Raw genomic sequence first — 12,960 nt, 5'->3', positions numbered from 1 at the left:
CAAGAAGTTAAAATGGAAATGGCTGGTGAAAAATTCATAATAGAGACATGCCTCAAGGACACTTAGTGAAAACAGCCAGAAATGCTGGCCTCATTCCTATATGCTATTTGTCATGTATGTCAAATATCGACATACAGCCCTGTCAGGCATCTTAGTTTTTTAGCTGTTCTTAGGAACCTGGAGACATTTATAGCCCCTTCCCTTGCAGTGGTGCCTCATCCCCACACATTTCCCAGGCACTTCGTGGTGTGCTGGGGCAGTGCCGATGCTGCAGGTGGCATGCACACTTCGGAACAGGCTTGTTCTTGCAACTAAAGGCAGGGGGTGGAGTCTGTAAGGTAATCTTAGCTCAGTGCTGGGGCATCATCTATCCTCAAGCTGCTATTCCTGTTTTCTTGGCCTTGACAGGTCACAAAATCTCCTTGTCAGTGTCACCAATGAGTAATTGCCGTAACAAACCCTGGATCTGTGTGGCCCATATTTTGCCCAGACATAGAGGAGATATTTTAATGTGTATATGTCCCTTGCAAAAGAGGAGGGTGTTCCTCTTATTGTCCCTTTGTAAATAAGAAGGAGAGTTTCTGAATTTTTTTTTTTTTTTAATAACTGTAGTTAATCTAGAGTTTCTCTCCTCTGTCAGCTTTCAGTGTAATTTATTCAAGCTGAGACCGGGTGCAAGAAACAGCTGGAGCATGTTTAGTGCAATGTTTCCTCCCAAAGCTGCCTTCTCCTGGGAGAAACAAGGGCAGATGAAGACTAGAAACTGCAGCTGAAAAGAGATGATCAACACTTCCTTTACAGGCAAAGTATGATTTGGTCAAAAAAATAGACAAGCATCTGCCTAAATGGACAAGTAGATCTTTAGTGCTAGAAGCATTGGTTTGTAATGAGGCTGCTTTCCTGTCCATATTCCAGGCAGTCACAGACAGAAGTGTAATGCTAGGGAATTTGGGAACAAAGCAAATACCTGGAACAAGTAACAGGAGAAAACCAAACCCACACCTATGGCTCAGGCCACATCTAAACCCGTGGTGTGTCCTAGCCCATAGTCATTTCTCTTACAAAGAAAAGACTGGAGCCAGAAACCCGCTCATCAAACCCCAGGCTCTAAACAGAGGGGCAAAGCAGTCGCAGAGGGGCCACATGTTCTTGGCCAAAGGACTGTGCTGTAAAGAAAGTTTGACACCATTCTTGGAACAATGCATTTTTCTAATTACTTTCATTTCATCAAGGCTTTTATGCACTCAGTAAAGGGTAGAGCCAGCCAGTTCTCAGAAATCTGATGATGTGAGTCTTTGGAGACTCATCCAAAGGTGGAGCAGGCCACAGGACAGGTGGAAAAACTAGGCATCAAAAGTCAATTAAATTCATTAATTCAAAGAAGCATCTCTGAGCAAACTGCAGGAAGACATCACAAGTGCCTTTTCTGAGCAAAGCAACATAAAATCCAAGTGATGGACAAATCAAAACAGAAAAAAATGCCAGTTTTAATAAACAAACCTCTGTGTACTGGAAAGGCTGATAACGTAACAGGCAGGATACAGGACATGGTTTCAAGGAACTCAGCCCATTTCTCTACTCCCTCAGCAGTTTCTGAGGGAATCCTGGAAAAGTCACCAACTTGGATTCATCCCCAGCTAACTCTAGACATTAAGAAGAGGATGGTGCCTAAATTTAGGACAGTCAGCACCTTAGGCCCTTTTCCATACTCCAGAGGGCAATTCAGACACCAGGTGAATGAACCAAGATATTAATTTAGTTTAGAAACCATATCTGCTGTCTGGTGGCACGAGTACTGTCCTCCACGCTTCAATTCCCAGCTCTGGACACTGGGATGGCATCACTGATTCTTTGCCAAGGCCACGGGAAAGTGATTATTATTAAAGAACATGAAACCCTGAAATGCCCTATTGATAGGAGCAAGGTATCAGTTAGAGCAACTGCTCTTAGTGATTTTCTTGGGAAGATTTTCTAATTGGAAGCATTGGGTTTGAGTTCCTTGAAAGCCAGATTTGCCAAGAAGTAAGTAAAGAAACCTGATAAAGCACATTTTCCACTAACTGTTATTTGCAAATAAGTGTTCTGTCACATGCTGCTGCATTCACAGAAGAGGTTGTATATGAAACTAGATCTGGTCTTCTACAAGTGACGCTTTTGTATTTTCCTTTGCTTTGCTAAAGCCTTCTGTTGAAGTTCTTGCACTAATCCCTTGTATTTATAGATGATAATCTTTATATAGTTAAACTCTTACTTGCATAACTCATTCTTAAGAGACTGATTATCAACACATGTAACCTTTTGGCATCTTTTCACACTTCTAGAAGACATAGCTCATGCTGATTGTATTTTGAACTTGAGTGGACTTGACAGAATGGAGCTGAAGGCCATGCAGATATATTTCTTTTTTTCCAAAACAAACTTGAGAGTCCAAGAATAGCTATGAGAATATATCACAGCCCTGTGGGATCAACCCAGCATTTTGTGTCTGACATGGCTGAAGGTGGATGTGTCTGCAAGAGACTAGGCATAAGACAGAGAGCTCCTTCTCCAGAATAGCTCCCAACCTAAGACTTTCTGGGCCAGAAGTAAGGTCTTTGCCTTACAACTTCTACTAATGTTGACACTAACATGAGAATTGGGTCAATTAAAAACCTAAATCCAACTTAAGCACCACAGTATTAATTGCTTGTAACACCAAAGGGTTATGGCTTGAATTCCTTTGGGGCCTCTGTGTGCAGGATCCTGAGCTACTACAGCAGAAATGGTCACCCATCTGAGCCACCCTGGCACCTCACAGGACACTCCCTTGGCAGTACCAGGCACCCTGTCACCTACACAAGACCTGGGTGGGAGGGCTCAGGTCACCTGCCCATGTTCCACTCACAGAGACTAACCTTTTGCCTTGCTCCTGTTACTCTGTTTGCTGCTCCTGCACAAGAGCAAATGCAGAGTAAAGATGGAAACAGGAGGAACTGCTACAGCTTGCTGGGACAGCGGATAGCCAAGTGCCTCCAGTGCCCCTGTGGTTCACTGCAGGGGGAAGTGAACACTCTTTCTCCCACAGTATCAAGGCAGAAATGGACAGCTGAAGTAAGGGAGAAGTTCCTGTTAACTCTCACCTAAAAGTTACATGGATTCTTTATTCCCAGGCTATTTAGCCTTTCCCTTTTCCCACCTGATGTTTCCCTCATTTTAAAAATTATTTTACTTCCAGTGAAATATTTTCCTGTTGCTTGCAGTTCTTTGTTGTGGAAAGTATAAGTGGGAGGAAGGTTTCACAACAGGTTTCACCCTCTGAAACCTGGATCTCTGCAAACCATCTTATTTGTGTTTCTGGCAATAACACTTTTAGCCCTGGGAGAAACTGTGAAATTTTCTCAGTAAAGTTGGCTTTCTTATCTATTTCAGCTCTGAGTTTGATTTTTTGTATTTTAAATGGTATCTAGTCACTGCCACACAGTGTCAGGACCTGATTGGTCTGGAAGAGCTTTCTTTTCTTATCTGATGGAGGCTTTTCTGTATCAAGGATCATATAGCTGCAACTTTCCTCCCTAGTTTAAATACAATTTTGTATGCGGAGTGAATTTTGGAAAGAAATTGATCATTGGTGGTATTGGACAGGATCCGTTTGGGCCACGTGTTACAAAGAGGTAGGGCTGAGGTTGCTGGATCAGTGGCTGTCCTTACTCCTCTCCTCGGCACTTTAAGAAGTCCACAACTGTATTGTGAGACAGGCACCCATGTCCTTTGATAAACCTCACTAACTGGAGATGGGGAGAAATGAAGAAAGCTGGTTTGCAAGAAATTAGACTTCTGCCCAAGGACTCTCAGAGCTGTAAGAAGAATTAAATCCTTTATAGGGCTGGGTAGTGACAGATGAGAATAAGGTAATTTCCAAGGGCTCAAATTACCATGGCATGCTAGAATGGTTCGGGTTGGAAGAGACCTTTAAGATCATTCCGTTCCAAGCCCCTGACATGGAGAGGGACGCCTTCCACTAGACCAGGTTGCTCAAAGCTCCATCCAACCTGGCCTTGAACACTTCCAGAGACCGGGCATCCACAGCTTCTCTGGCCAACCTGTTTCAGTGCCTCACCCCTCACAGTAAAGAATTTCTTCCTATTCTAAACCCACCCTGTCAGTTTAAAGCCATTCCCCCTTGTTTTATCAATACACGCCCTTGTAAAAAGTCCCTCTTCAGCTTTCTTGCCCCCCTTGATATATTGAAGGGCTGTTCTAAGGTCTCCCTGAAGCCTTTTCTTCTCCAGGCTGAAGCACTCTCTCAGCCTGTCTTCACAGAAGAGGTGCTCCATCCCTTGAGCATTTTCATGGCCTCTTCTCTATTTTCTCCAACAGGTCCGTGTCCTTCCTGTGCTGGGGACCTCAGAGCTGGATGCAGCACTGCAGGTGGGCTCTCACCAGAGCAGAGCAGAGGGGCAGAATCACCTCCCTTGACCAGCTGCCCGCATTGCTTTTGATGCAGCCCAGAATGCGGCTAGATTTCAGGGCCGGAAGTGTATGTTGCCAGCTCATATCAAGCTTCTTGTCAACACCCCCTGTCATTGAATGACAGAACCACAGAATATGCTGAGTTGGAAGAGACCCATCAGGATCATCGAGTCCAACTCCTGGCCCTGCACAGGACACTCCAAGAATCACACCATGTGCCTGAGAGCATTGTCCAAATGCTTCTTGAACTCTGTCCGGCTTGGTGCTGTGACCCCTTCCCTGGGGAGCCTGTTTCCATGCTCAACCACCGTCTGGATGAAAAAAACCCCAAGTCCTCCTCAGGGCAGCTCTCAATCCATTCATCCCTCAGCTTGTACTTGGGCTTGGGATTGCCATGACCCCCATGCAGGATCTTGTGCTTGGCCCTGCTGAACTTCATGAGGTTTGCATGGGCCCACCTCCCAAGCCTGTCCAGGTCCCTCTGGATGGCATAGTTAGCTCTTTGACTTGCATGTTATGTAAAAAATTTGCATCTTGCATAGAAAGGGGCACTGGTGGATAAGACAACCCCTGAGAGGAAAGTAAGGTGCAAGAGGGGCAGCAAGGGAAGCAAAGGGACAAGTTATACAACTTTCACTTAGTTGAGAATAGTGTTTCAAATCTGCAGAAAACAGCATGTTGCTCCCCTTGTTCCCTAGACAGAAAGCCACAGTTCTACAATCTCCTTTTATTGTTTTGCTGATAAGCAGGCATTTTTGCATTTTTGACACTAAACAAAACATCCTTTAGAAAAGTCAGTTCCATAGCCTTTTCCAGCTGGAAAGTTACAACCAAAGGCTGGGTGGCCAGCTTATTTTTTGTCCCGTTAACATAATGTCTCAGAGGTGGCTGCCCAAGGTGCTCCAGCTAGAAAGGGACAAAGCCTGCTGCAGGAGTAGTCAGCTTCAGCTCCTGCTTCCACCCTTGTCCACATGGGCAGCAGTGCAAATATGGTGCAAAATTCCCAGCTCTCAGGGTGATCTGGCTTGGCGTGCACCGGGATGACTCGTGGAGTACCTGACTTTGTATTTCCATCCTGCAAACACTGGACTGCTAGCCAAAGTTTAGCCCTTTTTAGCGGATTTTATAAGGTCCCTATTTTGACCCCTATTGTTAGACTCCTCCTTTAAACAGCTTTAAAGTGAGCAAATTTTCCTTCTTTGACTCCCAAAGGATATTTCTGCATGGAACAAAGCTGAGCCCGGTACCTCCCAGTCTCCAAGCAAGGGTCAGGATTACCCGTTCCTGGGGAAACCCACCTCCTGGCCTGGCAATCCCGGCAGCCTGAAACGACCCACCCAGTCCACTGGTAACAAACTGAACTTATCAGTTTTTGCATTACTCAAGCAACGGGAATAGCTTGATTCTGGTTAGTCCCAAGATCTGAAAGTGGAGCTATCGAAAATCGCTGAATCAGAGGAAACGGATCTCTGACAACAATAATATTTATGAATTCTTATGAAAATTGCTGAAGATGTTTTTGTTTAAAAAAAAAAAAGTGGAAAAGAACAACACCTTCAGAAGTGCCTGCGATATGTTTGTGCCTTGTTACTCAGAGGAAACATGCATGCTGTTTTTGTCAGCTAACAAAATACTTTCTGACAAGGCATTTTGACAAAGCTGAAAATATCTTACACCAATGTGAGTCATTTTGGCTTCAAGAGCACATCTTAGAAAAAGGAATCTCAGGAAAAAAAGTCTAAATAAGCTCTGGCATGAAAGACAGTCTTCAAGTGACAGGCCTAGAAAGGCTACACATATTTGTACTCAATACAGAACGATTGCTATCTTTCAACCCACACAACTGCTTCATGTTTTTTCCTTTTTTTTTTTTTTTTTTTTTAATGACAAGAAAGAAAAAAAAATCACCTAGTTTCTTTGCTAACTTTTGGACCGATAAAGTTCATTACTTCAGAGGGCTGCGATTACTTTTTGTATGTCGCTGTGGGACCTCTGCTGGCAGATTCTTATCATGACTGCAGCAATTCACACACATAGGTACGGATACATTGGCATTCCCGTAAGTCCCGCCCTACATACACAAGGAGACATAATACATAAGACGATATAATCTCTGCTCTGGAAAATAGACTCCCACACTGGAAAGGTGTGGGGGAAAAAAAAAAAATTGTATAACCCAGCTTACTCCACTCACAGATGTTTTACAGGGCAGTTTTTAGAGTACCTTTGATAAATAGATATGACCATCTCAGGATGGGGTCACGGGTGTTTATTCAGCATAATGGTCTAAATGTTCATTATTGCTCGGAAAGCCCCTACACTTCATCCTGTTAGAAGCAGGGAGGTTACACCGAGGAAAGGATTAGTCTCCACTTGCATTCCTTTCTTGTACTCCTCATACCATCTGCTAACAGCCATTGTGGGAGAGAGGATACCAGCTAAATGGACCTTTATTCTGACTCAGCACGGCTGCAGACAGTCTGTCCGCTATGATACAGCAGCACAGTATAATTTGATACTTTAAAAAATGGTCATTCACCTGACAGATCACAATGCAACTTGCACTTAACAGCCTCGCTCTTTGTGATATCCAAGGTCATTTCTATTATTACAGCACAGTGCACGGAAATTCCACAAATACCAAGAGAGTCTTATCTATTTATCATAGGTGAAATTGGCACACTTTATAGCACAACGGCTCTGCGGCAGGTCACAGGCATTTGAGTTCACTTAAGTTTATATTCAGGGGCTGGCTCCCTCAGCTGGGAGCTCGGTGGATTCCATGGATGTATATATACCTGTGATGGCACTGCCGCAGCCACTCCTCAAGTGTCCAGGTTCCACGCTGACTCTGCTCCTTGATACGAGGCTGCAAACATAAACACGCCAGAAAAAAAGACCTTGCCAGAATTAGCGGTGAGAGCCAAAGGCAAAGGGCAGGCACGGACCTTCCCTCCTTCCCTCCCTGCCTGGCTTTACACCTGCTCACCCCTAAAACACGCTGTGTTTAGCACCTTGCTTTACCATGGCAGAAAAGGGAGATTATAACCCAATGCTCCGCTGCTGCTGCCAAACACAAAACGCTTGAGACCCCAGAGCACGAGGGGAGCAGGCCGGAGTCCAACACAGTCAGGCATCCTTCATCCCGCATAAAAGACCCCCGCATCCCACTGCTGGGTTCTCCCCAAAGCAGTAGCAGGAGCAGCAGGCCCAGAGCCCCAAGCCCTGAAGCCTTAAAGCACTGAAACCATGAAGGGCTGAACCTTGAGGCCCTGAAACCCTGAGGCCCTGAAACCCTGATCCCTGAAACCCTGAAGCCCCGCAGCCCTGAATCCCTGAATTCCCGAATCCCAGAGCCGCCCTCAGGTGCGACGCGCGGGCAGGGCGCCCCCTGGCGGCCCCCGGCGCGCCCCTCCCTGCCCCCGGGGCGCCCTCGGCCCCCCCGCCGCCGCCGCCGCCGCCCCCCGCTCTTGAAGTTTGCAGGCGATTTCCTTTCCAGCCCGGCCTTATCTCGGCCCGCACGTTGCCGCGCGGTGACTAATAGGAGAATAACATTGTCTCGGGATAAAATAGCGCCGGGGCTGTTTACCCGCTCCATGGGGGTTCGCTATAAAAAGGCGCCGGGGACCGCCGCGCCAGCCAGACGCGCCGGGGCGCACCGAGCCGCGCCACGCAGGGCACCCGCCACGGCGCTCCGTCCCCACGCCGGGAGGCACTTTCTCCGCTTTTTCCTCGCCTTTTATTAAGTTTTACCCTGTTTCCTCTCACTTCTTCCATCCGCCCTCCGCCGCCTGCTATGGATTATTGCCACATGATCGTCTCGCTGCTCTTCGTGCTCTGCCCGGGGCTGCTGCCGGCAGGTAGGTGCCGGTCCGCTGCCGCTCGCCCCCACTCGGGTCCGGCCCCGCGGGGGGCTGCGGGGAGGGGTGCCCGAGGGATGCCGCGGGAGGGGATGCGCGGGTGCGTTGCCTTGCCTTGCCTTGCCTCGCCGCGGGTGCTGAGCTCTGCCGCTCCCTCCCGCAGCCCCCGGAGCCGAGGTGGACGCCGCGCCGCCCCCCGCCGCCGCCGCGCACCGCCGCGCCCGGCGCTGCTCCTGCTCCTCGCTGATGGACGAGGAGTGCGTCTACTTCTGCCACCTCGACATCATCTGGATCAACACCCCCGAGTGAGTGGAGTGGAGGGGTTTCGGTAGTTCCCCAGCGCCGGGTTCCCCTTGGGTTAGAAAGAAAGGGAGGGAGGTGTGAAGGCGAAAATTAAGAACCACAACCCCCCTGCAGAGATGGGAAGGGGAGGAAAGAATAGCTATTTGCACAATTTCTCCTACTGCTTTACCTCCCTGCTCCCACTTTTCTGACACATTTAGCAACGAAGCTGTTCACCAGAAGAAAGCAAGCAGGGTTTGGCCACCTAGATTGGGCAGATAGCTCCTAATAGCCCTAACACACCTGCCTTCCTTAAGTCTGGGCAGCAGTATTTCCTTTAGGTGCTGCTCAGCAAAGGCTGCAGGATACTTTTCACTATGAATCAGAAGCAGACAAAATGCCAAAGGCATGATTTTGCCAGCCTGAATTTGAGCGGTTTTCTTTCTGACAAGTTAGTAGGTTGGAAGGAATACTTTGACACTGGGTGGCTCTAGCTGCCTTTTACTGCTCTCTGCTGCAAATTGATGCGTCCCACGTGCCAATAGGATTATGCACAGAGTCCATTTCTACACTCTCCTCACCAAAACGTAGTGAGCTGGAGGCTCATCTAACGCTGCAAACACTGGTGATTTCTTCTGCTGCTGGGTTTCCTCTGAGCACAGAGGATCTTTTCCTCACTTTTACTGCTTCTTTCAGTGTTGGCAGTAGCCAAAGTTCAAAGAGATGAGGTTTTATTGCTTTCTATTGCACAGGGAGGCACAGCAGCCTTGTGAAATCACAATTAAAAGGTCATTATCCTTGTCAGTAGCCATGCTAATGAATATGTTGCATGATCATCAGAAGCATTTGCGTGGAAACTGTGACTAACGAGGCATTCCCAATCCCACAACCTTTACTCGTGCAATCAATGCCATTGATAAGATTGCCCAAAATACCCCACAGTGTTTTGAAGCCACAGAATTATTTGAAAGACTTTCATGTTGTCTCTTTGATCGTAGGAAGACTGTTCCATATGGTCTTGGAGGCCCTTCTCGACCCAGAAGATCACTGAAGGACATGGTGCCAGAGATGCTTGCTGAACCAAGCAGCAGATGCCGATGTGCCAACCAGAAGGACAAGAAATGTTTGAACTTCTGCCAGACAGGCAAAGATCTCTGGTGCGTCTCTTGTTGCTACTCTTTAAAAGGCAATGCATGTGAAAGGGATGGACTGTGGTGCACTTACTCATTTTGGAACTTGCTGAGCAAATACTCTCCCCAAAGCTTTGCCTCCTACCTGAGTGCTCAGACTGCTATGATACATAATATGGCTTGGCCCAGAAAGATTGCTTATTACATGCCTTGAGAAGTGGTTGATGAGATGCCTCACCTTGTGGACTGCAGACTTGGCTTTTTTTTAACAGCAGCACCTTTTCCCTTTTAACAGGGCTCAGTCCACAGTGGAGAAAACCTCACGGCACCGCATCAAAGCCGGCAATTGCATTGGACCCGAGTGCGTGAACCGACAGCTTGTTGACAGCAAGAAAATGAAGAGGTGAGTTTCTTCTCATCCTGTTGTAGTTCCCCGGAGCAGCAATAGAGAGCACAGTTCACCTGCCTTCAGGTCATCCTGGGCTTAGCTGGTGGTTTCAGCCTGAGAGTTATGGAGGAATCAGTGAGGATATTTTGAGGGCTTTTCTTCATGCTCTGGGTTTTTAGCTTGTGAGGACACGGGTGCTGAGCTCAGCCTGCTATCTTCTGCTTGCATTCAGTGCTCAGTCATATATGCCCATGGAAAAGTATGGAATACGGAAGTTTGCCCATACTAAAGAAGACTCTTTAGTGCTACAAGCAGAACAGAACTTACGGGAGCAGGGCAGCCTGATAATATTGAATGAGACTTAGGCCCTGGAAGTCTTAAATAATTTTTTGAAAGTGGCGCTTGCTTACTTACTTGAAAAATGCACCAATTCATTGGAAGTAGGATTGGGTTTACCTGAAAGAAACAACACAGAGGAAATAAAAAACCCACTGGAGACCTCCTGACTGGCTACTTAAGGAAGTCTTGGGCATCTATATTTGAGTGCACATTTTAATTTAATGTTTGCATTGAAATTATGAATACAATATTTCAACTATCTTAAGTTAGCCTAATTCTAAGAGAGGTATAGCAAACAGCAGTTTATTAGGATCCCATGGCAGAAATCTAGACTGAGGTTTATTTAATCAAAAACTAAATTTTTTCACACTTTATCATCACAGCCATATTTCTTCATTATCACAACCATAAATGTTCATTTCTTGTTTTTGCAGGCTGGAAGCCATTGGTAACAGTATCAAAGCTTCCTTCAGTATCGCGAAGCTGAAGGCTGAGCTCCAGAAAGGGCGAAAGCTCAAACATAACCGGGCGAACAAGAGGCAAAGCGTCCGGGAAAGCCTGAAAGCATCCTAGTGGGAAGATCACCTGAATCTTTCTCCACAGTGCTTGCGGACAAAGCATCACGAAAACTCTGTCTTGACTCCAACATTCCATGATGGAGAAGGGTCCCTCTGTCCAAGTGTTTGTGCAGTGGAGCAAAATGCTAAGGAAGTCCTGTATTTGGAGATATAAAGACAAAGGATTTCATCATTTTGGTATTCAGGTGGATGGGTAGAAGGGCTGGAGGGAAATCTGCAGTAACATACATGAAAAGCCATCTGTCTGAAGAAACATTTGAATACTGCTTCTGGAAAGTTACCCATCAATTGAGCAGCTTTCAGGGTCTACATCAAAAGCATCTTGCAAGGAGGACTTCACAGATGTGCTTAGCAAGGACAAAAAGCTAGATCTGAGTGTACAAACTTCAAAGCAAAGAACTCTACCTTTTGATTAAAATGCAAAAATGAAAGCCACAGTGCTACTTTAATCAGGACTTACTGCATATATACATGTCTACCTCGCGTACTGTTTGTTGCACTCCTGCTAGAGTATTTTTACACCTTGTTATTGCCTTTACTAATCAGCTGCAACCCTTTGCCTTTTTTCAGAAGTCTAGTTTACTTGTACAACCAGAGTTATCTGAATGTGGGTTAGGCACTCTGGTTGTTTGCATAGTCAAAGTCCTTTGGCTTTGGATACCAAAGGACTGTTCAACATAAAATAAGTTAGAGGACACTACTAAGTTTCCCATAACAAGGATATTTGGTCAACTGAAGTTCTAATAATAGATGTTGTTGTGTCTTACATGCTACCAAAAATGCACTGAAGTGGGGATGTACCAGAGGCTGTTGCAAGATTTATTGAGGGCCTTGTTTGGTGGAAATGCATTGAGACAAAGGGTTGTTTTGAATTAAGTCAAAAGGCTAATATTGGGTGAATGTTTATAGCAGTGAATTTGTTCACATTGTTGAATTTACAGACGAGTTGAATCTTATGTGCTTATTTTTGTGTCATGTATTTATATTCACACAAGTTCTTCATTATATTTACCATGTTGAATACACATTGAAGTAGGCCATATTGGTCTATGCATGTTTTATGTATTTCTGTATGAAATTGGGAAATGCTTTATGCCTATCAAGGTAAATATCTTCAGAAATAAATATTTTTAATTACTATATTGGCTTGTTTTTCCTTAGTCTGTGGCTCCGTGATCATGGAGGTGGATTGCCCCATGTACAAAGCTGACCTGGGTGAAGTGTGTGCACAATTGCCTTTCTGTCAGATAATCCAGATCACGGCAGTGAAAGTTTGTGCTAGATGTGAGACAGCAGAAGATACTTGTTCTAGCTGCAAGCTTGCTCATCAAATCTTCATGGCAAACTCTAAATTGGACAAATGAATTTATCCTGGAGCAGTCTTCTCACGTGTCTGATGTCTTTTTCACCCAGCAGTACAAATTCTAGTGTTGGATGTACTATAGCATTAAAATATGGGCAGTAAGGGTTTGGGTATAGATGAACTAAGGGGGAAAATGCACACAGTGGAAAATGTGTGGGCTGTACTGAACTAGCAAATGTTACTTTTTACGATGTTATACTAGAAATTTCAGCTCATTCCATGCAAGTTAAAGATGGAGATCTCAATGGAACCTCAATGGGCCCCAAGCCCAGGAAAGAGCTAGACCAATAGTTAAATTTTCACGTTTCCAAACATTGGCTTTAAATGGTCATACCTAGAAAGATGCTTAAAGCAAATAAATGGATTTAATAATCTCTGATCCTATAGGGAGGAAAAAAAGCACAAGAGTTATTCCATGGACAAAACTGAGTGGTTTGAGTTTTTTTAAAACAGAACTTAACAAAGAAGTACAATACAAGGAGTGTGACCCAAACACTGAAATAGTCACCATAGAAAATTTCTGAAATTGTTCTGGATTTCTTGTCAATATTCGTAATATTGATAGTAAAGC

The 12,960-nt window shown here is 45.5% G+C and overlaps 1 protein-coding gene and 1 long non-coding RNA gene across 4 annotated transcripts in view; one reads left to right on the top strand and one right to left on the bottom strand.

The window, feature by feature from the left end:
• Nucleotides 1-8,290, bottom strand: part of LOC116446927 — a 52,210-nt gene extending 43,920 nt beyond the window's left edge. For all 3 annotated transcript variants that reach the window (XR_004241449.1, XR_004241442.1, XR_004241445.1), the window contains exons 1-2: nucleotides 8,203-8,290; nucleotides 7,248-7,318 (exon numbers count right to left, since the gene is read on the bottom strand). This is a non-coding gene — a long non-coding RNA (uncharacterized LOC116446927). The remainder of the gene's footprint in view (nucleotides 1-7,247; nucleotides 7,319-8,202) is intronic.
• On the top strand, nucleotides 8,226-12,165 carry EDN1 (endothelin 1). Its single transcript, XM_032115403.1, has 5 exons — nucleotides 8,226-8,309; nucleotides 8,473-8,614; nucleotides 9,590-9,748; nucleotides 10,017-10,124; nucleotides 10,883-12,165. Exons 1-5 carry the CDS (start codon nucleotides 8,246-8,248, stop codon nucleotides 11,019-11,021), a joined length of 612 nt encoding a protein of 203 aa, XP_031971294.1. The 5' UTR covers nucleotides 8,226-8,245; the 3' UTR covers nucleotides 11,022-12,165.
• The last annotated feature ends 795 nt before the right edge of the window (nucleotides 12,166-12,960 follow it).

This window comes from Corvus moneduloides, chromosome 1 (assembly GCF_009650955.1).
Source record: "Corvus moneduloides isolate bCorMon1 chromosome 1, bCorMon1.pri, whole genome shotgun sequence".
NCBI classification, from domain to species: Eukaryota; Metazoa; Chordata; class Aves; order Passeriformes; family Corvidae; genus Corvus; species Corvus moneduloides.
Note: the sequence above shows the minus strand (reverse complement) of the source record. Positions and strands in the feature narration are given on the sequence as shown.